The sequence below is a fragment of the Gallinula chloropus genome, assembly GCF_964237585.1.
Source record: "Gallinula chloropus genome assembly, chromosome: 6".
Classification (NCBI taxonomy): domain Eukaryota; kingdom Metazoa; phylum Chordata; class Aves; order Gruiformes; family Rallidae; genus Gallinula; species Gallinula chloropus.
In genome coordinates this window covers 20213866-20238814 of record NC_140091.1, presented here as the reverse complement: position 1 = coordinate 20238814, position 24949 = coordinate 20213866, and the positions used below count along the sequence as shown (strand labels likewise).

The 24949-nt window shown below is 47.7% G+C and overlaps 1 protein-coding gene across 1 annotated transcript in view; it reads right to left on the bottom strand.

Moving 5' to 3' along the window:
* XPR1 (xenotropic and polytropic retrovirus receptor 1) overlaps positions 1–24522 on the bottom strand; it is a 111431-nt gene extending 86909 nt beyond the window's left edge. The window contains exons 1-2 of the mRNA XM_084265817.1: positions 24114–24522; positions 16179–16230 (exon numbers count right to left, since the gene is read on the bottom strand). Of these exons, the coding sequence (XP_084121943.1) occupies positions 16179–16230; positions 24114–24182 (121 nt within the window). The 5' untranslated portion in view covers positions 24183–24522. The remainder of the gene's footprint in view (positions 1–16178; positions 16231–24113) is intronic.
* Between the last annotated feature and the right edge of the window lie 427 nt (positions 24523–24949).

The window sequence follows — 24949 nt, the reverse complement described above, 5'->3', positions numbered from 1 at the left end:
AAATTTACTTATTAAAAGAAATCACTTCCAAGATATTTAAATGAAGTACCAGCATCACAAGGGAAAGCTCCAACATGCTTTCATACACAAGCAGCAAGAATAGAGAAAAGCCAGGAACTCATTTTTTTTTCCCCATCCTCACACTTGTGCTCTGATAAAGTCCTTAGTGCCACGCTGCTGATTAAAGCTAATCACAGAGTTCTAATCAAATGAATGCACCCCTCACCCTAAAGGGGATACTTTTAAATATGTAAAATGGGACTTTAGACTTATTATAGATAACAAGTTGAAATCCTAACACACAGCAAAACGCCCAAGATCCAACTGGATGCCTTGGTAGATGCAAAATGGAGAGGTCTCACCCCAATGGCAACAGGTGATGCAGAACACGGAGCAGCAGGATGACAGAACTCTGGTTTCCTATCTCTGAGCAGTGGACCACTGTATCCTTGCTCACTGCCATGCTGTCCCTGCTCCCTGCCAGCACCAGCTGCTAGGGATGCTGAAAATGACATCCATCATAAGTGAATGTTGCCACCAACCCCAGCTGCAGCAGCGGATGCTGGAATGAGGTGCGATCTGGCTGCTATTTAAGAGGTTCTCTTCACAACTGGAACAGCCATTCTGATGATTGGCTTAAGATGCTCAAAGAACAAAATTAGTCCAATTGCTCCACTGAAAGGAAAAAACAGAGCAGGGGGGGGAAAAGAAGAAGGAAGTTAAGAGAGCAGCTCATGGAGAACAGAAAACACCAAGGGCTTAACTGATCATGTGCCACAGAAGACCACAAACCAGAAAAAATTGAAGAGAACCAGCTCCAAGTCACACAGAACCCCCCAGCATTTTTTTCTGTGCTTGTCAATCATAAAAAAAAATATCACAGTCCATTTTATACAGCCTTAATCTACACTGTTCATGGCTTCTAAGAGGGCACACACCAGAATACATGTAACACTTGATAACTTTCACTTACAGGCAATGGGCTGAGAATGACAACTGCCTAACTCATAAAATCATAGAATGTTTTAGTTAGGTTGGCAGGGACCTTTGAAGGCCATCTTGTCCCACCCCTGCAGTGAGCAGGGACATCTTCACTACATCAGGTTGCTCAGAGCCCCATCAAGCCTGACCTTGAATGTCTCCAGGGATGTGGCCTCCACCACCTATCCGGGCAACTTTGTTCCAGTGATCTACCATCCTCATACTGAAGAGCTTTCTTCCTAATATCCAACCTAAATCTCCCCTTTTCTAGTAAAAAACATTACCCCTCATCCTATTGCTACATGCCTGGCCCTGTCCCCATCAGCCCTGCACAAGGGACGGCCAAGGCAAATCGTGCCAGTTCAGGCCATCCCCAGCTCCCCAAAAGCCAGCATGATTCCCAGCCAACATCAAAGCCAGCAGCTTCAAGTCCTACAGAGGCATATCTGGACTTTCAACACTTCATAAAATGACACACCAAAAAAAAAAAGCTACAAGAAACAACCCATCCCCTGCCTTGGATAACTAACTCAGAGGCAAGGCCAGGCCTTAATCCCAGGTACAAGACTTCTCCTTAGGAGATAAGCAAGTCAAGATACCTTTACAGTGATGTGGTAGACCCATTTGTACAATGCTAAGGACCACAATGTCATATATAAGCGGTGCACTGGGGAGCAGTAAAAGCTCTGGGTTTACTCATGTCATCTTATTTTCCTCTGTGAGAAAGAGTCACAGTTCCAGCAGTTTTACAAGACGTAAGGAACACAGGGAGTGGAACAGCTCAACACCATCAATCTTGTTTTTTCTCCTTGCCAAGCGCCATGCCTTCCACAGGCACTTGCTCCTTGCCCAGAAACCAAAACACAGTTTTCCTCTTCTCCCTCCTCTCCTACCCAGCAAATGCCAGTTCAAATCCCTGCAGTGAAGTTTTACAGCACATGCACAAGCATCTTCAGTTACTGGGCACTAAATTAGCTGCCTAAAAAATATAGAAGAACTACTGCAGCCTGTATACAGGCAGACTCAAAATCAGCTCCTCAAAAAGTCAGACGCCAGCTCCTATTTCAGCCATACAACCCCTCACTGTGCAGGAAGGAGAAAGCTGTATAAAAATAAAGTGACAAGAGAATGCTATTAAACAAAATCTGCCTTTAAAGAAGTGATCTGGTCTCATAAGCGCTACTTGTACTTCGTCAACGTAACCGATTTGACAGGAGCAGGAACTGGAAACAGATTGTAGTTGACACGCTGACATATTTCTACCCTTGATTTAACAGGAAAATCTTCAACTTTTTACTGGTTTCCTAACTTGAAATAAACCAACAATGAATGAGAAGAGACGGGAGAACCTCACTGCCTGCAGCTAACAGCGGCCGGTTTAGCTCTTGAACTGGCTCTTTCTGGACAGGGATAACCCAGTATTTCAGCAGTCTGGATTCCTAAGCCACTGAATCAGAGTTTATGCTATTTTTTTCTGCCTACCTACAGCACCACAGGCAACTGTAACGTGTAACACATCAGCAGTTCCACATCCTTCACTTCTCAGTTTAATATACTAATTAATCAGACAAAGCTAACGTTCTCTGTGCAGGTTTTACTTTCAGACTATTAACACGTGTGTGCAAAACAAAATCCCTCTTCTCTGCACAAGAAAAGCGTTTGAAAGCACACATCCGCAGGGGATGCCCTGTGCTCCTCTCAGCTTCGGGAAGGTAAGCCTTGCAGGGCAAAGGGACATCTCTGCAATACAGCTGTCCACTCAGGTAACCCAGTTGCTCAGGCTTTGAAATGCAAGAGTAAATATTCCAACAGAACGAACATACACCTGTTAAAAACAACAAAACCACCCAAACAACAAAAGCAAGAAATAAAAAACAGAACAAATTATCCACATTATCCAGTTGACAACAAAGAGCTTGTCGGTTCTGGTAGGTCTGCTTCAGAACTGCCATTTATCCCCCCTCACCAGTTTAGTTCCCTGGCAGCAGCATAATCCTCCCTTTGATCAGCTGCAAAACTGCTTGTTTTAAACAGACGGATGCACGGAGCAGTCAAATTCTAGAGTCAGTCATCTTCTCAGCCTCCCCAGCCTGGAAGCGAGCACCAAGCAGCGAGGAAGAGACGGATTCCTTAATTAAAGATGAAGAATATTTGTAAATAGACATATGTACCGAACACTTATGGAACAGAACACTTGATTAAGATCAGAACAGGTACTTCTCCCACACACTGAAGGAAAGCAAAGAAGATGAATTTAGGGTCAACAGGCAGACACGGTGCATTGCAGAGCTGAAGGGGCCTCCTCTCTTCCACCTCCACTCAGAAACAGTCACAGTCTTTGCACCTGAACTAGGAACCTTCCTCTCCATCATCAAAGAGTTCCACAAAGTGCTGTGTCCAAGTTAAAAACCAGCTAACTCACTCTCAGACTGCACACTCCGGCCTTTGTTTAATTTCACATACCCATCTGAGTCTTTGTTTTCAGTTCAAATACCCTCCTGTCACTCTGCACCTTTGGTTTTCCAAGTTGGAGATAAATTAACCAATTTTCCAACGAAAATCAGTGCAACATTACACAAAACAGAAGGAACTAGTGCTGTGTAATCCAGAAGCTGCAAGTTCAAAGCAGCTGCGCTCGCTTCTGAGGCAGCAGAACTCAGTCGAACTAAAAATCAGAAGCTGGGCTTAGTGCTAAACAACTCTCATCAATGTAAATCTTGGAAGATTAAAAACATGACCAAACAATGACCCAAACCAAATCTTCATCCACAAATAAGCCTCAAACGCTTTAAATAGAGAAGTTGCCAACTCTGATCATTCACAGTGCGCAAAGCGCTTCCTCATTTCGGCTGATTTCCGTAAATAAGCTGAAAATTGAAAAACAGAGAATGACAAAACGCCACTTCTCAAGCAGTCTGAGCTGGCCTGGCCTAGCCTAGCCAAAGGGCTAGAAAAGTAAACATAACAGTGGGAAAAGCCTTCATGGCAGCACTCTGCTCCATTCCATTAGACCCAAATATTGTCATCTGGAAAAAAAATATTAATTGAAATAATACTCTATCTTTGGGATGCAGTTACAAGCTGTTCCTAAGACAAAAGCCTTTTCTGAGAGGATTGGGGATTTTCTTCCTCTCCTTAAAAAACTCCCAGGACCAGAAGCATGTGAAGAACACGTGGTCTGGTAGATAGTTTGTTGCATTTGACACCACATCTACATACACACACACCCAGCAATATATATATATTTTAAAATTGGAATAATTCCAGTGGGATCTCACATAACTGGTATAAAGGGATCTTATTGGTATAAAACAACATTACAGAATCAGAAAATGAATGTTTCCATTCTCCATGCTATGCTTTGACCAACAAAAAAGACCATTTTCAAACTCCAACATCATTTTGCTGAAGTAACTGAAAAATATTCAAAGAAAGACTGCAAGCAGAAGGCACAGTTCCAAGTAAATCCCAGCTCCTTACAGTGTTCAGAGGAAACCTCCCTGCAGTATTTGGATTTTGCACTTCCAGCACAGTTTGGTATAGAAGCTAGTGAAAAATTAAGCCTTTGGGTGCAAGGAAGTTCAGGAAAAGTGGCAGTTAGCATGCAGAAGGCTTTGGGATTGTTATTCAGTGTTAAAAGAAAACAAAAGTAATTCAAAAGCCCACAGTACCAACCATCATCTTAAGGTGCTTGTGCCACTTCCCCTTGCTACAGGGGAGAATCACACATTTGTCTGCTACTGCACAGGGTGTTTGTCCAGCAAAGGCAACAGAAACAGACACACAGGCTACGAGATGTAACAGCAGCTCTCCAGAGGATCCGTGGAGCTGGATGTGATGATGAGGAAATTCCTAAGGCAGGAAGAGAAGACTGAGAACACCTACATCAGCCTTTTTTACCTGCTGTTCAGGGGGAAACGGGGCACACAAAGCCTCAAACAGGCATTGATCTAGTTACAGACAAAAGAGCACATTCTGCCGTAATTCCTCTTCCCTGCTTGCTAAGTAAAGCTTCCACACATCTTGGCAAATCATTACCATCCAGGAGCCTAGCCACTGCAAGCCAGAGCTAAACACCTAGCAAGAGAGCAAAAAACACAGAGCAAAGTCAGAACTGTGACCGAGGGTAAGAAGCTGATGGAGCAGAGACATCTCTTCCCAAAGTCACCCTGTTATCAACCATACACCTCAATAACCATGAAATCACTCCTGAAATGGATGGAGGATGGCAAACCCCTCCAGCATGCCCTGCTTACCACACCAACAGGATTCAGTAAAATTGCACCACACACAGGAGACCAGAGTTGCTACAACTAAGCTCTGCTGCCTTCGGTTCCAAAATAGCCAGCTGGCATTTTTAATGTTGAAGAAACCAAGGCCTTTGAGCAAACACCTTCAAGTGCACCAAATTTGGTGCTACCTTCACAGTAGCACCAAATTACCAAACCAAAGGGTTTGGGCAGCTCACCAGTAGGGTGAGCTGGTGACAGTTCCCACACCAGCAACTCCTGACCGACTGCTCCATCCTCCCTCGCCGTGTCCCGGGGAAACGAATGCCGTGCCTGATGACTGAGTGCCGTGCCTGATGACTAACTCATTACCTGGATTTGTGCTTAGGCAAGTCCAAGCCCAGATCACGCACCTTCCAACGCTGCCTTGAGCAGATCCACATCTCCTCCACCTAGAACACTGCATGAGCACACAGTCACACCAATCCAGCTCCATCAGCTGAGAACAAAAGCTGGAGCTGAATCTGTAGGAGCTGGGTGAAAGCAGAAGAAACGGGAAAGGAAATGGGTACAGATCGGTTCTACCCGAGCTGTGACTGGATTTCTACACCTGGAGGGTCCAGTTTGAAAGCTTTTTTAAAGTCAGTACCTCTAGAGCCTTTGAGATTGGAGCTGAAAGTCCTGTTTAACACTGACAGTAGCAAACTCATCTTCCACTGTAAGAAGGCAAAGGTACAGCCAAAGCCAGAGTCAAATACACCACCTGGGACAGACCCCAGTAGGCAAACACAAGCCAGGCATCAAGAGCAGCCTGGCAAGCTCTGCTCAGCACCATAGCCCCTTCCCAGAGCCACAGCTGAGCCCCGACCCAGCTCGTGGCATGCTGCAAGCAGACTGATCCACCCATTCGCCATTCCACGTAATTATCTCTCTCCATCCTTCACTTTGAGGCTTCAACACCAAGAAAGCAACATCTGCTGAAGAGTATTAAATCTGTGGCGAGCTCCTTGTTGCTGAGGCATTGCTAAAACTCACTCCTGATGTGGGGTGTGTTTGCAGGCTCTGAAGCACACACCACAACAGCGGTCACCTTACAGCCAGGACCACCACAGCACATGGGGCTGGTCAGGTGTGGCAAACCCTGCAAGCTCAGCACCCTCTGGCTAACCCCTCTGCCTCTGAATGCTCCAAATGTCATTCATGGACTTACACTGCAAAACGTTAAGTTTAAATAACCAAGTCTCATCAACATCTTACTAACTAAAAATATGCCGTAAGTAAGCATTGTGTGTCAAGAGCATCACCTGAAAGCTTCAAACACAGCCTCTGGGTACACAATTATCACTTCTGAGCACTGAAGTTAATCCGGTCCGATCGCAGAAAAACTAAAGGTATTCCAGCTTTTTCCTCACCCTCCCTGGGAAGCCTTCTCATGCCCAGGTAGTTCAGTGAACTGTAACCTCTTCAAGGCTTCAGAAGGACACAAAGCTTCCAGGAAATGTTCTCCTGCTCCTGCATTCACTGAGGTCCGAGCAGAACCAAGCTTTGAGCCAGGCTTCCATCGGTGCCTTCTCCCGCAGCTGGGCAGGGGAGGAACTCAACCATGGCCTTGGGCTGCCGCCGAGCTCAAGGACCATTTGGTGCATATGCACGACTGAAGCAACGTGGAATGCCAGGTCAGGCTATGAGATTATTTATTTCCTCGCTTTCTAATTGCTGCTTCTGTTTAGGGAAGGCAGAGTCATACCAAAACACTGAAATACAAGCCAAATTCCACTAACTTATTTATAGAATTTACCTTGTAGGTACATCAAGCCCTCTCGCTCATGATTATCCCATTTTACCACCTCGACTGTGACTCATTCCTACAGCTGCACTCATGAGGGAGCTGCCTCTGAACAGCACACAGAGGTTTCTCCAACCTGCCATCACCATGTAACTGCTGCCGATGCCCCGACACACGGCATAAAAGAGACAAAACCATCCCTATGTCAGTCAGCTGGGGTGGGAAACAGTGCAAGCAGAGGAGGGAGGGTTTAGACCAAGGATGCTCATTTTTCCCTATAGCTGACAGAGGTTGGTACCAAACAGCTCGGTCTCAGCAGCAGAGAGGAGCTCAGCAAAGCTGTCCCGGGGAGCTGTGTGGGGACGGGGTGCCAGCACTGGAAAAGCAGCCTTGGCCACACGTCGGAACAAGCCTGCAACTTGGGATAGATCCTGAGTTAACAGCTCACTCATGCCAATCTTCTCAGCTGCCCTGCCCTTCACCCCACAAATACATTAGGAGCACTCTCCCCTACGAAGAGAGGCTGAGGGAGCTGGGCTTGTTCAGCCTAGAAAAGAGAAGGCTGCAGCCTTCCAGTACCTGAAGAGAGCAGAGAAACAGGAGGGGAATCAACTTTTTAAGAGGGTAGACAATGGCAGGGCAAGGGGGAATGCATTAAAGCTAAAGGAAGGAAGGTTTAAATTAGATACTAGGGGGAAGTTCTTTCCAGAGAGAGTGGTGAGGGGTTGGAACGAGCTGCCCAGAGAGGGGATGAATGCCCCATCTCTGGGGGTGTTCAAGGCCAAGTTGGATGGGGCCCTGGGCAACCTTGTGTAGATCCAGGCCTGGAGGTTGGTGTCCCTGCCTGTGGCAGGGGGTTGGAACTCTGATCCTTGGGTTCCCTTCCAACCCATGCCATTCTATGATTCTATGATTTCTAAAAACATGCTAAGCAATTACAGCAACGGTTATAAACAGAGATGCCAAATTTGACTCTTTTTGCTATCTAGAGCTCGTATTTCAGCATGCAAAGAATTCTCATGCACCTCAAAACATGTGCCTGGAGCTATACAGAACATGCAAAATAAATTGCATTCGTATTGGTATGTTATGGTATGCAATTTCCCTCTTCCCAATCGCATTGCCTGCCTCTCTTGTTAAGTCAAATAGCCTGTCAGCTTCTCATCAGGAAGTAGAAATTGGTTTTCCATCTCCTAGGAGATAAACAAGGCTTCCCCCGCTGCAGAGGGGAAGCTGAGTTGCTAAGCACAAGAGTCGGTGGCCGCTTTAAAAAGCGGATCCTCGTACTTTTCCACAGTTTTCTTTGTGGTTTCCAGCTGAACGTACACAATGCTGAGTCCCAGTGCTGCTGCCCTTCAACTCAGGAGCTTTAGGTACTCGTCATGCCACAGGGGAACGGAGCCATAGGGCTGGACTTTACATGTCTGCTGTGCTAATTCAAGGGAAAAGGATTACCACCCTCCAAAGCGGCATAAAACAACCTCAGATACATTTTTAAGCTTCCCCCCCCCCCCCCTTGCATTGTGCCTCTGTAACACTAAGGTCCTGTAATTTTGCAGGTTTACGCTACAACTAAAATTAAGATTATGCATCTACAAAAAACCACAATTATCTATAATTTAAAATGTAATGTATATAGATGGTTTATCATCTACTTTTCCTAAAAAGGGTCAAGCTGCAAGGCTACAGGTACACTGTAAAAAAAGGCCACAGGCAAAATGCACTATGAGCCTTCATTTTTACTTCAGGAATCAGGAAAAAAAAGAAGAAGCCATGGCCAGGAGCGGGTTGACTTTTCACCACATCCTTGCTAACTTTAGCATTATTTAATCAAACAGACAGACCTTCTTGTGTTCACCTATTGTGACAGCCACTGCACGGTGTGGCAGGTGAAGGTATCGTGACTAAAGGGACAGCTCTAGCAGGGGGGTGCCTGGGGACAGCCTTTGCTCCTCCACCGCATCACACAGACACCAGGGTTGCTGGGTTGGCCTTCGTTGGGTTTTTTAAAGGCATCTTACAAACAACTCCAATGTAGAAGAATGAGATTTCCTTCCAGGGACATCCTGCTCCCTCCCTTGCCCACAGCATGCATTTTTAAAGAGCAGGAGAGAAACCTATCAAATTCAATTCATACTGCATTATTCACCAAGCAGCTACAGGCTCATCCAAAATCTTAATTGTCTAATAATTCAAATCACCTATTTCAAATACAGCTCCAAAGGAGTAACTAGAAACCCAGAGGCTGCCTTCTACACACTAAATCTTGCTGATAAGGTGTATAGTGCAGGCTTCCTCTATTATTTGAGACAAAGCAATAAATACTGGCCCCTCGCACACCCACGTGTGGTGCTTCGGCGGGTCTATGGCCAAAGCGCCATTTGATGTTGTGCCGTTATCTCAGGAGTACCCTGCTGAAGGCACGGCTGCCTTGTCAACCTTCCAGCTTCATGAACCTTTTTCTGCTTTCCAACCCTCAAGTTTTGACCACTGACACAAAACCTGGCACATACCAGTTAAATTACAAGCACCTTTAACTCCTCTAGCCACTGAACAGGACCAGACTGGAGTTCCTGAATTACTGGTAAGCAAATGCAGGACAGAAAAGGAAAAGGGGGAAACAAACAAAAAGGCCTAGTCAAATCCTTCTGCTGCTGCCCTAAAAACATCACTAAGGAACTGCGAACAGCCCTTCAGCAGCCAGGCTGTTAAGCAGTTTGCAGACTCGCCAACAAAGCCTGCCTCGTTGGAGGCAGGACCAGGTCCAGCTTTCACTGTTAAACCTGGGGTAGTGCTGTGTGTGGGTAATAGCTCTTTGTACTGAATACAAACAGATGCTTAAGTAAAGCAACTAATGGTATAGAACAAAATTCCAAAGCAATTAACAGCCTGTCCCCAAACCCAGAAGCAGCCTTGAACATAGACTACTCAGTGCACTGAGTCCTTCCCCCAAGGAGAATGCCTCAGAGCTCTCCAAGCTGCTGGGCACATCACCCAGATCACATCAGATGACAGAAGAAAAGGGGGAAAAGGACTTGCTCAGCAACACCATGAGATACCTGGCTTGTGCACACAGACAAAGCAATGTACCAACCAGGCAGCAGGACACAGGGCAAACGGAAAGTGTGAGAAAGCTCTCAGTGTTTCCACCAACCACAGTCACAAGCTTCCTTCAGAAGGAAGGAGTAATCCACATGATCCATCTGTTAACCCACATGCCACCGCACTCATCTGCCTAGTCCCATCGCAGCCCAGAGAGCCTCAGGGAAGCTCCCCTCTGCACACACTTACTGGAGCCAGTGGTTTCTAGCAACTGGAAAGGCTCCCAGCCAGGTGCAAATCCACGAAAGAACTTGCAGCACCCACAAGCAGGCCAGGACCCTGAGCAGCCCAGCTTGCAGGGGCAGTGGCAAGGGCTGCTCCCTGCTGCCAAGAGCCCTCTGAACACACTCATGGCCACAGCTTGAGAACCTGTGGTCTGTGCAGCAGTAATAACATCAAAAGTTGCACTGGCCAGCTGTCTGCACTACCAACAAGTTACCCTCCATCACTTCAGCTCTGCACCTTACCTGACCTTTACTCCACAGCCACGGAGGCTAATTAACGGTTAAGCAGAACCCACTTGCTCGGTCCCTGGTCCCGCTGAGGAAGGCAGAGTACCAGCAGCACCCACGGGGCTGCATTCCCTGCACGGACAGAAAGCGGCACGCGTGGGCACAACACACGCCCTGTGGTCAGTCCCAAGGCTGGCTTGCTCTGAACACTGTGCTGCTTCTGACAGCAAAAATGACTTCTACGTGAGACCAACGTACACTGCAGCAATATTCATACAGACATCCGTGCTCCAAATATCCTGGTGGCCGTCCAGCTGTTCTGTCACACTACTCTGCACCCTACTACAACCATAAGCACTGTTTACCTTTCAAATTTTATTGCCCAGGGTAAGAGAAAACAGACATCACGTCCTTCTCTAAATGCTGGTGTGCGGCCAAGTTCTCCTCCTGTCCACTGCCTGCATGCGCTGACAGCCAGCATTTCAGAGCCTGCAAACCCCAGTAACCTATTTTCTCTATAGATAATCCAATTCCTGATGTCAGGTGTCCAAGAAAGAAAAGGATCATCATGGGCTTGTTTGGTGGGTTTGGGGTTAGGTTTTCTTTGAGTTTAGACACTACTTAAAAACACAGAGGACTCCAGAATGACTTAGAGTCTGCACAGAATCAAGGACCAGCACCTAGGGTGTAGGACACCAACCTTCAGAAGGACACCGATCCCTACATCCTTCATGGGTGCATGACAAGGCAGCAAAGACAAAGCATTCATCAGCTTGTGGTTGCTTCGCGGTAGCTGCTGTACAGCAGTTCTGCTCAAGACCCCCTTAAGCCTGAGCATTCCCATGTAAACCGAACCTCAACCTGCTGCAATGCGAGCTTATACAATTGGAAATAAATGTTTCTTTTGAAATAAAAAGACATCTTTCTATATACAGACAAACCATAAGCCTTTGATCACCCCTACAAAGCGTGTCTGCATGTAACAAACGAAAATTGTCAGCCTCTTAAGTTCTGCTGGAGAAAAAATGAACGTGATTTCCCACGCCCAGCTTATTCACCAAGATTACTTCTCACCCGAAGGGATACGATTGCATTTACTCAGTAACAGGAATAAATCCAAACTCCAGATTTGGAGCTGTCAGGTAACACGGTAAGCGTGTTACAAACAAAAGCGGAAACAAGGGTATAACCCCAGCGGACACGCTGCCAGACTTCTACCTCTTGCTTTTCTAATCCAGCACAAGAAAAGAGGTGAACATAGAGATTACAAGCACCAGCACGGGATCTCCATGAGCTCTAAAGCCTTTCCCCAACAAATCAAGCTTTGCTTTAGTGTCAGCTGTTAATTTGGGGCTTGTGCTCTCTCTCAAAGCACCCCTGCTCCCCGCTCGTACGCTGTCACACTGTTCCAGCCCCACACAGCCTGTTAACAAGCAGTGATCCTCATTCAAAATGTGCTGCTGAAATTCAGGATTGGTCTCAGAGTGAGTAATCTCCATAATAAGAGGATATAACCCAGTGCTCTTGTACCATCCAATATTACGATGACGACGTTTGTTTATACAAATATTAAAGCAAGGTTAAATTTCAATATCTGAAAGACAAATACTCCAGGAAATAATATTTAGAGTGGACCCTGTCCATTCAAGCAGATAATGAGAATGAATAATTTACAGGCACACTTTTCCTCTCCTCCACAGCCAAGAGCTGCATCGTAAGGAGCTTGGGGAGATGCCGACACATCTGCTCACCACGTGGAATAAATCAGGAGGACTCCAAGCAACAGTGGTCCAGTAACCTGTTTCACTTCGGTGACAAATGGGACAGGAATGCAAAATAAAACCAAATAAGAAAATCAGCACGCTCACTGTGAGGTCAGTATTTCGTGGTTTTGCAATACCACACATCCTGCCTTGGAGAAAACAAGCACTACGCTAGATTTTCACCTCTGAGCTGTCACATAAAGGCAGCTCAGAGTAGAGAAAGGGTCCCTGCTCCCAGCAACCCGGCATGCTCACAGGCAGGCCTTCCTATTGAGCCACGAGGACTCGGAACCTGTGAACATCATGGCAGCATCAATTCCCATTGATTACTTCAGTAACAGCAAGCATCATAGAACAAACAGCTAACAAAGCAAACACACATCAAAGCATTCTCAAAAAACTCAAGCAAGTCCCATCATACAGCTGGGAATCAAGCTTTATCCAATAGTTTTTCCAGTGATGTGTGTGAGATTGAATTAACAGGCTGAACGCTAATGTTGTACAGATGCTGATAAGGTGGAAGGATGGCACAAGTTTCATCAGGGGAAAGCCTTGTGAAAAGATGATGAGCATCTGGAGGAGTAACGCTGGCATGTAGAAAGCTATCATTACAAAGGAGACAGGAGAACAAAAATCTACCTTTGAACAGATAAAAGAAATCCATGTGTACAGCTAGCAGCTGCCAAGGGAGACACACATACAGCCCAGTGTAACTCCTGGGCACCTCACAGCAGCGTCAGGGGACAGCTATGAACAATCGCGCCTCTTATTATATGGCCCTGAGGAGTTTTCCTTATTTGTATCTACAGGGTTTCTGGTTAACAGAGCAGTCTGTGTTTGTTACCTGAAAACAGGAAAGAGCAGAGGGACGTAGGTACAATGAGTAGGGTCACCATCACAGAACTGGATAGCTATCAGAGTAAAAATGCACTATTTTATCTCCAAGATCCTGTTCCCAGCAACACTTAGTCCACTACAACAGTACCAGGACCACTATAACAGACCAGGCTGTAGAGCTTAAGAGTCACTCTGAAGTCAGCTTCGTTTATTCAAGAGATTCTTGAATACAAACCCAATGACAGCTATAAACCATGGATGGTTCCCCTATTTAGTGCCTCACCTGTTACTCACAACGCTCCTTGGTTGGGTAGCGCTTCTGTTTTAAGGATATTCCAAACTGCTTCCAGCATGCTACCAATGAACAGAAGAGCATTTCTGTATGTGTACACGTTTTACCAACTGATACAGTAAGCAGCCTACAGCAGCAACCTAAGAAATTCATTCCCCAGTCTGGAATTACACATCCAGCCAAGCAGAAGAACTAGGAACAGCCTTGGCTTTGGCAGACAGAAATCCCTTGCCTCCACAGTCCAATGTATTAATTGGAGATTAGCTTTGCAGTACATGTAAGGTAAATCAAAACCAACTGTGCATGTCTACAGCGCGTCTGTGATCAACTAGATCAATTATAAAATGGATTTTAGTTAGGTCGGCCTAACATAAGATTACATTAGGCTCACACCGGGAGCCGGGTTTCAATCACACACTCCTGTAGCTTCTGTGCCAAGCTCAAAGTATCACATTAGTATCCATCACAAAATCCATATTAAAGTGAAAACGTGCAGCCAACAGCCAGCCCCTGCTGCTGCATCCCCCTGAAGCTCAAGGAACTTCCTCCATCTCCTTGGACAGGGCCCAGGGTGATGTTTTTGCCGCAGCTGACATGCAGTCTCACACTAACTCCCATCGAAGGCGTCTACAAACAAAGACAGAAGGGCCTAGAGGAGAAGGAAGTAAGCAACCAGGATGGAGAAATAGCTGGTCTTGAGCCACTTCCAGTACAAGCCTTTCTTAAAACTGCAGCTGGTGGAAAGACCACTTTCCTTCTGCCACCTTTCCAACTCCTACAAGCAAAGGGAGAAAAATCCACTGCTGCAAATACACCCGCTCGTACAGACGGCTTGGTCCTGAGCCCCATCCTGAGCCACACACAACTTTCGGATGCTAAAACGCAAAACAGACTCTCAGCAGAGAGCAGAGGAGAAAGAATGAAGCAAAAATAAGCTTTAAAAAAAATTCCAGCTGCCACACAGATACTCACATTCTCTTAAAGAACAAAAGGTGAAGGAATGAATTAGTAGAGCAGCTCTCTACCCAAAGGCAGGTCAGGCAAGATGGAGTTAAATGTGAGTGGTCCTAAATACTTTGGTTTCACTCTCTCCAGCACAGAGGAAGAGACACAATCCCCAAAAAATTAAGATAAGACACTTTAATTAAACCAGCATTAAGTCATTGCTTTCCTTCTGTTGAGGTTTTTTACAGCACTGAAGGAGGCAGAAGCCCAAGTTTAAGTTCTCATACCATTTAAAAGAATGTAACTATTACACTATTTTATTCTTTATCTCCTCCCTTTTTGCCAAATACACTTGCACACATACATCACAGGACACAACAGAACATTGCTGTATCACCAGCAGCTGAATGATAACTCTGTGGAGTCTTATGGCTAGCAAAATTCCAGGCATCCCAAGCAAAATCCACTGAGTCACGTTAGCCTACAAAACCTTATTAGCACAGACACCGTTTGTTCCAACTGTCGATAATAAACCGATGGATAGAACAGAGGCAAACAAGTCTTGTGAATGCTCCAAGTCTTCCACAAAACTGGATTTCCAACAGAATTAGCAAGTCCTCTCCAGAAGTTAAAAGTCAGTTTGGCCTGCACAGAACACTTTGGCTCCTCTTCGCTAGAAAACTGACATTGTGCCGTGGGGAAGAGGCTCTCTAGGTTTGTGGGTGTTTTAAAGCAATTTTGCCACTCAAAAAAAAGAAAGCAAGACATTCTTTGCTCTTTTGCCAACGTATTGCTGGCAAGTTTTATTCAGTCTTTCAAAATAACCCGTGTATTTTAAGTGATGCTATAATTAAAAAAATAACATTCCACTTTCTTTGATTAGAAATGGGAAATGAGGTATGACATAGTTAAAATAAAGTAGTTAACAAGCTAACATTAATAGTGACTAGTATTATTTGTGCTAGCCATCTGACTACTCTAGGAACAGCAACTCTTCTCCTGTTCTATAAATACAGAAGAAAGCCCAGAGCCGCAATCACAGAGGTTAGCAAAGTTAATATTGCACAGCAATATTAACAGCAAGTTGAAACAGTAAAGGTAAGGAGGTTAAAAACCAGGTTGAAATCCACATGAAGGGCAAGAATTAGGGAGTGAAGCAACACAAAGGCAAAAACCATTCAATACTTCAAAGAAGAGAAGATAAAGGGTTCTACTGAGAAGTGTTAAACAGATCACCACTTAATTAATTAAACAAATCATTCAGATTTCACTAAGCTTAAAACCAAATACTGTACTAAAATAATCCATCCAGAGAACCAAGTGCCCATAAACACAAGCAAAGAAGAAAATATACTCATGTCAACATACCAGCAGCAGCACGGCATTCAGGGAGGATGAAGAGGCAAGACCCTTCCAGTTCAAATCTCTGGTAACAAACCAGGACCCAGCATCTCTCCAGCAGGCTTATCTCCCAAGGCAGCTCACTCACAGAAAAACAAAGGTCTATTCTCATGCGATGAGGAAAGTACTTCCACCAGTGAATGTCCTTATAAGCAAGAGGAATCCAGCTGTTGAAGCCCCAAACTATACAAAGACATTTATTGTCCTAATGACAGAGGACAAAGAGTTCTAACAATCAGAAATAGCAGGCGGGCTGGGAAAGGCCAGGCATTTGCCCATCAGCATATTAAGTTTACCAATTTAGGAGGACCAAGGACAGAAAAGTAGCAGGACTGTGTGTCCAGCACGCAATGCCAAGAAAAACACAATTCTTGGTTGCAATTCACTTACCTTCTATAGAAGGGGCTTCATCCACAGCTGCATATAGCATCTCTTTCAAAGCCTGTTAGGGAGAGAATGAGGAGTACAGTTAGTAACAAATAAATACATCATACGTACACATATTTGTTGGAAAACAAAAGCAATTAAAGCCTTTTTATCCTCCAGACCGACACAGAAAACTATGGAGCATGATGTCAATACTATCACATGTATCTCTGTTCACAAGAGACACACAAGTTCATGTTTGCCAACTGCTCTGTCTGAGGCCTGTTACCTTACTAATCCATAAATATTCTTCCAATTGTATCTTTCAACAACTTCCTTTGGAAAATTGTTTCCTGGTAGGTAGAACGTTTTGAGTCTTCACATTAGAAAAGCCAAAGAAAACCCACTGCATGACACAGGAGGAGTTTGTCAAGGCTAGTGGAAGAAAAGCAGCCTCAGGGATTTCTTAGCACCCTTACACTGGAGTAAGAAATACACGTGTTCTACAAACCAAAGAAAACATGACAAAGGAGACTAGGGAATGGGGGGGGTCATGATCTTCGAGGTGGAAACTGAAGGACAACATCACCAGCAGCCAGAATTATTAACCAGGTCCTCACGTCCCAGAGGCATCACAAGCTGCTTCCCAGAGAGCACCGGGCAAGCTACTCACCCACGCTCACATCGCTGGTGCATGAGATCAGCAGTGCGGGCAGCAGGACCAGGGGGCAGAAGGGCCCACAGCTAAACACCGAGCACAGACTCCTTCTGCCAGCAGAGCCAGGAGGGAGGCACCACATCACACACCTCAGCGACTTGCAGCTCCTTTCCAGAAGGCCTTTTAGACAGCTATTAAAATGCTGGTATTATTCCAGCCATAGAGTAAAAGATTTGCTCTCTCACACATCGAACACACAGGTAAATTAATTGAATTTGGATCACTGCCTGAAGGAATAACTTAAGCCACAGTTTTCATACTAGAAGCCACCAGGAAGGGTGAATTCCTACTGCCAAGTGATTTGTTTGTTGAGTGGTGTGTGTGTAAAGACAGGCATCTTGATGCACACATGCAGGACAAGTGTCCTTCACACGCAGCTACTGCAAAAACTCCCCCCCCACACCCCGCTTTTGAGCCCATAGAAATCTAACACACAGAAGTTATTCATAGAATACTTTGGGTTGGAAGGGACCTCAAAAATCATCAAGTTCAAACCCCCCGCCATGGGCACAGACACCCTCAACTAGACCAGGCTGCCCCATAAAACCCGGCCCTGAACACCTCCAGGGATGAGGCTTCTACAGTCTCTCTGGGCACCCTGTGCCAGGGCCTCACCACCCTCAGAATAAAGAATTTCTTCCTAACGCCTAACCTAACCCTGCCCTCTTCCAGCTTGAAGCCATTGCCCCTTGTCCTGTCCCTGCACTCCCTGGGGAACAGCCCCTCTCCTGCTTTCCTGTAGGACCCCTGTAAGTATTGCTAGGCCGCAATTAGGTCTCCCTGGAGCCTTCTCTTGTCCAAGCTGAACCAGCCCAACTCTCGCAGCCTGTCTTCACAGGAGAGGTGCTCCAGCCACTTCATCTTTGTGGCCTGCTCTGGACTCACTCCAACTGCTCTATGTCTTCCCTGTGCCTTTTCCCAGAGCTGGATGCAGTTCTCGGGTCTTTCGGGTTCCTGCTTCTTCTGCCTGTTTCCCAACATATCCAATACTTCTATAACCCCACACCTCTGCATTCACTACCTCCTGTGTCACCATCCCCTGGTCAAAACATCACAGCCTAAATAACAAATATCCTCATACCCTCAAGGCAAAAACCACTGGCTCAGCAGTTGGAAACTCATCCCTGTTGTAACACGGTGGTTACAATATTGTTAAGTAAATATAAGGTCTAAAGGACATAGTTGTTTATCAGAAGACATCCCAGGTGGCAGGCTACACCAGCAGCTCAGACATCTCTCAAAGGGCTGATTCCTGAGGCCACAGAGGTCTCAACAAAGGTCACTTGCTCAATTGTTTTCCCAACTGAGCCACCACAGAGTAACCCTCATTCCAGCAGCACAGCTCTCCCCTTTAAATTCATCCCAAGCACAGCCCGCTTTGCTTCTTTACCCCCACAACCTACTAGCCAGCAGCACCTGATGTGCCTCCATGCACCAAGAGCTCAAAAAGCCTTCCCTCTCTTTCATCCCACTCCTCACCCTTGCCCACCAGTAACTTCTTCTATGAACCACAACCACACAGCACAGCATAACCAAACCCGAAGGACAGCAAATTGAAAGCCGCTGTAGCAAGAACTCCATCCTTTACCACTCAGAACTTCATCCTTTACCACTCAGAGTTACATTTGCAGTTGGGCAGTCATTTTAAAAAAAAAAGAACAAAACCCAAATCACAAACGCATTAGAAAGGACCAGAGCACTGATGGTCCTGCACTAACCAACCCTGAAAGCCAAAGGTGTCAGTGGTGTGCCCACGCAGACTGACGCATTACCATCTGGCAGCTGCAGGGCAGCAGATTTTGTTACTGCTTACCTGACCTACATAAGTAAACCAATAACCTGAAAATGAAAGGCTCAATGGACCCTCATGCCTGAGCTATTTTGTCCTCTAGATTACAGAATTGGAGAAATCACTGTTTCCAAGTTATCTATCACTGCCAAATGTTTAGGAATTATGCTTTTCTGCCCTCAAACAAAAGTGGTAATTTCCTTAAATTGAGCTGGTGATACATCTTGTGTCTGCAGTGAACTTGTCTGATGGTCCTTTACACACCACCACCACCACCAAAAAAGCATCAAGAAAGCACATTTAAAAACTCAACAGTGAACAAAGCCATTGTTTCAAACCGCTTATGCTCATCTCCGCTCCACTGCTAAGACCCAGAAGGGCAAACAGCAAAATAACACGACAGATTTGCGTCAGGAGGTGGCAAGCCGGGGTGTGAACTGCCTATCACCAACCAGGGTTGAAAGCATAGAGTTGGCCACCTCCCAAAAACCAAAAAACCTGTTTCTGGAAGAGCAACTTGGAATGCAAGCTGGTTACCTCAGCTACTGGTTTCGTTTTCCCCACCCATTTCCTGATGGAGGTTTTGTCTCCAAAAAAACAATCACTTCTCCAAAAATACTTCAAACCTGGAGTGTCCTTAAAAGAGAAAGTCACCCCCTCGTACCTTTTACCCACATCCCCCATGTTCCTGCAGTAACTGTTCTGATTCTTCTTTCCAGATGCTGCAATTTCAAAAGCATTACACACTTATCCTTTAGAAATGCCACCAGACTTCTGCATCCCAATAAACAAGCGCAGGCCAGACTAACCAAACCCAAACCTCCATCTGGAAAGTGTCAAACCCCACTGGATTTCCATTGGCTGGACACGCAGGCAAACGCTTACATGTAGAATTCTGAGCAGGAGGAGCAACGTTCTCCTCTTTCTCCTACGAGCACTCCAGAGACAAACGGGAGAGCAAAGGAGACCTGCAGCCCAATCTGTGGATAAACAGAGGACTAGCAACCCCAAGGATTTCACTTTTCGCCCAAAAACATGAGAACCATGACAAAGAACACTCGTAGCAATAAAGCATCAGCTGGAATTCATCCAAGAGTTACCTTCCTGTGTCCAGTACGACATGAAAGAGAGAATTTTGCTGTCCGGCACAAAAACGATAGAGTTTGGTTTGTTTTCGTAGGTTATACCAAAGGAACTGAAAGTAAATGAACGGTTCAAAGCTTAAGGTTTTAAGACAAGCAGTAGTGCGTGCCATGGCGCTAATTTAATTGTTAATTTTAATTTAGAAGACAACACACTGCCAGATCACCTAAAAGGCGGCACCCAAACCTTTTCACTCCCACAGCCAGGGCATATCCAAGGGTCGCTGCCTGGTTGTACGGCAAGAGCCGTGCAGCACCCAGGTATGTGTGCAAGGGAGCCAGCACCCCATGGGCTTGGCACCCCTAAAACCACTGCTCCCCTCTGCCACGGTCCTTGCATAGAGACAGCAGCAGATGCAGAAACTCAAAACATTACTTTTAACAAATAGGAAGATTTTGGATGATAGGTCCAAAGCTGTTTAAAACTTTGGGATATTTAGCACTTAACACAATTAATGAGCATTTCCACCCATTAAGCATTTGTCCACATGTTGTTTTTAACTCAGTCGCATCCAGGGAGCGGCCTGAAGATGACTCAGGGTACTTCAGGAGTAAGAAGGCCCCTGTGCATGGGGATTGCGTGTTACCTCATTGCCACCAGCCCTCACACAAAGCCCTCCCGATCATTTGCATCGGCTTAGGTTGCGAGAGCCATCGTTTGGTAACGGAGTTCACACCGTGAGTGTGACGTATAAAATTTGCATGTTCGCACACAATCCTTGGCATGGAAAGTCTAATTGAGCCTGTCAGGGTTTGTGTGAAGTTCAGCATTAACCTTGACTCAGTCATGGCTAAGGCCTTTGGGGAAGGCTGACTGAAAGAGAATCGCACACCCCATCACTTTTCCTCTTCCCTACAAGTCAAGTGCCCCATCTCAAAGAGCAGGCAGACTGTAATGGTCACTGTAGAGCTTCTGCTGAAAGAAGAGTCTAAGCCATAGCTATCAAAGTATACCTTCCTTTTGTCAGTTTAAAGACAATTAATGGGTTTTTCCTCTTTCTAAAGCTCTTCCACTGACCATCTGCCCTAAGGCCTGGCAACTTCCACACATCCTACAAGCCCAGATGCGATACTCACAGGTTATTGTTGGAAGGAAAGATCATGTTAATGGTATGAACTTTGAGGACTGTAAATTCTTATAGACTATCTGAAAGTGAAACTGTATTTTTAGGTACACAATAGCCTCCTCCTTCTTCCTGACGTTATTGGCAGCAGATTACACCCTCCTCCTAGTTTGACTGGCAATTTAAGCGAGGCAGATCTACCCACAGCCATGCTCACTGTGCATCCCATCAAGCCAGACACACACGGCCCAGTGAGGATCTTACAAGTTACAGAATCATACAATGTAATGTATAAGGTTGAAAGGGACCTTCAAAGGCCATCTAGTCCAACCCCCCCCCTGCAGTGAGCAGGGACATCTTCACTAGATAAGTCGCTCAGAGCCCCGTCAAGCCTGACCTTGAATGTCTCCAGGGACAGGGCCTCCACCACCTCTCTGGGCAACCTGTGCCAGGATCTCACTACCCTCATACTACCTGGTTCTTGCTGCACTTTGAGGCCAACTGGCTGCACGAGGCACCTGCTCACCAATGGAAGTAACTACAACCATCGGAGTAGTAGAATTAGGGTGACTACACGTGAGCTTCGTGGTGCAGTATGACTTACAGCAAGCAATTTCTTTACCATCTTCCATCACCATCGTGAACCTGACACGGGAAGTCCCTGGAAAAACTGGAATAATCTTTTTTAGAGCTAAAAACTCGCATAAGACCCCTCACTCCAAAACAGTGCTCGATCACTCCTTTAATTAAGAGGGGGAAGATATAGACTGCCAGCTGAAGAAACACCATGACACTATTAAACACACAAATTGGTTTTCAAACGTTTTTACCGTGCTGGAAGCATCGCAGGCCAGCAGCACTTGGCCTTACATGTGCCAACCAACAGCTTGGAATCTTTCTCCACAAAGGAAAGCTGCTTTTTTGCCTCAAGTATCATCAACAAGTAAACCGAGGTAGCGCCGGCCATCCCTGCTCCACACCCACACGACCACCAGTTACTGAATAATAAATGCCAGGCTATTCCATTACCGTAATACGTGGGAGCTGACTCACGTTCAGCCAGCTGCAACAAGGGAAACAAAGAGTTTTGAAGCTTGTTACTAAAAAGGAGGGCGGGGCTTTTGCTTAAATTCGCTCTACCTGTCCAAGAAGGAAATTACACGTAGAAAAACAGTTAAAACAGCTGGCAGGAGGCTTTTCCTCAAATCTACCTTTAAGTTGGGATGGGGGAAGGGAGAACAACGCTGCCCTAGTTAAAACACCTGAAAATTAACCTCCTGTAATGAAAACAGCAGCTGATAAGCAGCAGAGTTCTTCACACGTTAATCAAGGTGTCATAGTTCACCGGGTCTCCTTTACCCTCCCTCTACATCTGTCCAGTCAGCAGGCAGCCAAATCTTTTGCCCTTCTGTTTCCTCCTTATCGTCTCCTCCAACCCACCTCCAAACCTTCTCTTTGATCTAGGAACATCGGGCAAGTTTGCCATTTCCAGGAACAGAAAACATCTCTGGAAACTCTCTCCCAGCAGAGATAAACCATCGGGACACACGCAGAGCTCAGCCAGTACTTTATATTATCAAGACAATGGTTTTCCTCCTTCTCAAAGGCCAATCCATTACTCGCCCATCTAGCTCCCTGCATAATTCAAGGCAATCACGGGGGTTTATTTGTCCTAAAGTCAAATCTGACAGCAGAGTTTTATTTAAACATCCACTCCTTCACAGTCAGGTAAAGGAAAACAAAGGGGCAGTCAAAAGGGCAGATATAAACTTTTCTAGTTAAATGTTACAACAAAGCAAGCCAAGATAAACGTGATTTTCCTTGCCAACACAGGCAGCTGAATAAGGACACCAGGAATAGATTGCTGCTTAAGTCCTAGCGAGAAGCCACAGGCCTTCGAATGATAACACCTGCTGTACGGTCGTGAGCCATTCAATCCATCAAGAAGTTCTGCTGATCGTGGCTCTCCTATAACCAGTTTCCCATTGTCTGGCTTTAATTATTCCTTGCGGGAAGGACCAGCATCACCAGCACCAACCAGCACCCAAGTAGGAAACGGTTTTACTACAAACAGGCACCTTCAGCTCCATCGCCGCCCAAGCCAAGCGCCGCAGGGTTGAACCTGAGACTAAGCTCTGGGCGCGACCTTTAGAAAGCCGGGCATAACAGAGCCCCCGAAGCTGCGTCCTGCGAATGACTGGCGATTAACGCGGCAGAACTTTGCGTAAACAGCGCCGGGAAACGCTTCGCGCCCCGGAGCCAGCCCGAAGCGGCGAGACGCGAAGGGCTCACCGCCTTGGCTTCACGGAAAGAAGGAAGGGGGGGGGGGAGATATAATAAAATCTAATAAGATAAACAAGGCAAGGCGATGGATGCCGGGTTTGCTTTGCATCCCTCGGCCAGGCGTTCGCAGCACCGAACCGGAGCGCGGCCCACCGCGGGGATAGCGCCGGGGGAAGGCAGAGAGGAAGGCAGGGATGGGGGAAGGCAGGCAAGGAGGGTAGAGGAGGAGGAGGAAGAGGTCTACCCCCCTCCGGGCTGCCCGCTCCAGCCCCCGGGGAGTCCCTCCGTCCCCCATCCTGTGCCGCTAACGCGGAGAACTGGCGGTGGTGCTGAAAATAAACCCCAAACAACCCAGGAAGGACGGGGGAAAGAGGGCGAAGGAGGGGGGTGCTGCCCGGGAGCAGGGCACGGCCGCGCGGCCGCTCGCCTCCGCGGGCTAACGGGAAGCTCCGCGGCCCTTCCCACTCCAGCCCCTGCGCGGTGCGCGCAAACACCGCTCCCCTCCGGAAACCTCCCAGGGGAACCGATTTCTTTATATATATTTATTTATTTGTTTTCTTTAAACAACAAACAAGCCTTGCTCGTGTCCCCAGCCTCCCTGACCTTTGTCCCACGCCAAAAGGTGACCGTCAACAATTAATGAAATAGCGAACCGGCCGCCCAGGGCGTCCGCACGCCCGCGGGGACACGGCGGGAGCCTCAGCCTTGGTCTCTGCCCCCGCCGCTCTCGCAACGCCCTCCCGCCCAGCCCGCAAGCGGGAAGCTGCCGGCCGCCGCCGCCGGGCAGGGCAGCCGCCTCGGCCCCGGGGCACGGGCAACCTCTCCCCGAGGAGCCGCCGCGGACCGGCTCCATACACACAGAGCCCGGCGCCCAGCCCTCCCCGGCGCCGCTCCGCGGGTGACCGGGAGCTGGAGGGGAAGGGAAGGGGCGGGGGGAAGCGGGCCGCGACGGCCGGGCCCTACCTCATACTGGATGTATTGCTTCCGCCACTCGGGGGTGATGTGCGCCGCGAGGTGCTCGGCGAACTTCATCCTGCCGCCGGGCCGAGGCCGCGCTCGCCGTGCGCCCCGGGAAGCCGACTCAGCGGCGCTTGGCCGCGAAGGTTCCTCCTCCTCCGCCGCCGCCGCCGCCGGTAGTGGGGGGCGGGGGGGGGCCGCCGCCGCCGCCGCCACACATGGGCCCCCGCCCGCCCGCCCCGCTGCTCTTCAGCCCGCCTCGGGCCTCCTCAACGCCGCCGCGCCGCGGCCGCCAGCTCCGCCGCCGCTATCTTCCTCCCCGCCCCGCCGCCGCCTCCCAGCCGTCAGCCGGCCCCACAGCCAACCGGCCGCCAGAGCAGCGCGCGAGCGCCACGGCAACCGCCGCCGCCGCCCACCGCCGCGCCGGGCGGGGCGGGGCCCGTGGGAGGGGCGGGGCTTGAGGCGCTCGGCCCCGCCCCTGCCCGCCGGCGCGGGGTTGGCGGGGCGGGGGGGGGGAGCCGGGGTCCCCTGGCGGGGGGTGCTCTGCGGCGGCTTCCGGTCCCAGCGGACGGTTTGGGCAGGCGCCTGCGTCACTTCGGATCCCCGGCCTGGCGCCACCGTAAGCGGGGAAGGCTCTGGGCAGCCCCGGGGCCGGTCCTGAGCGCTTTGGGGGTGACGGGGCGGCGGGGACCGGGACGGGGATGGGATGGGATAGGGGTAGGAATGGGATGGGATCGGAATGGGGATGGAGACAGAAAGCAGTTGCGATGGTACAGGGATGAGATTTGAATGGAATGGAACAGGCTGTGGATAGGATTGGGATGGAATTGGGATGGGGATGG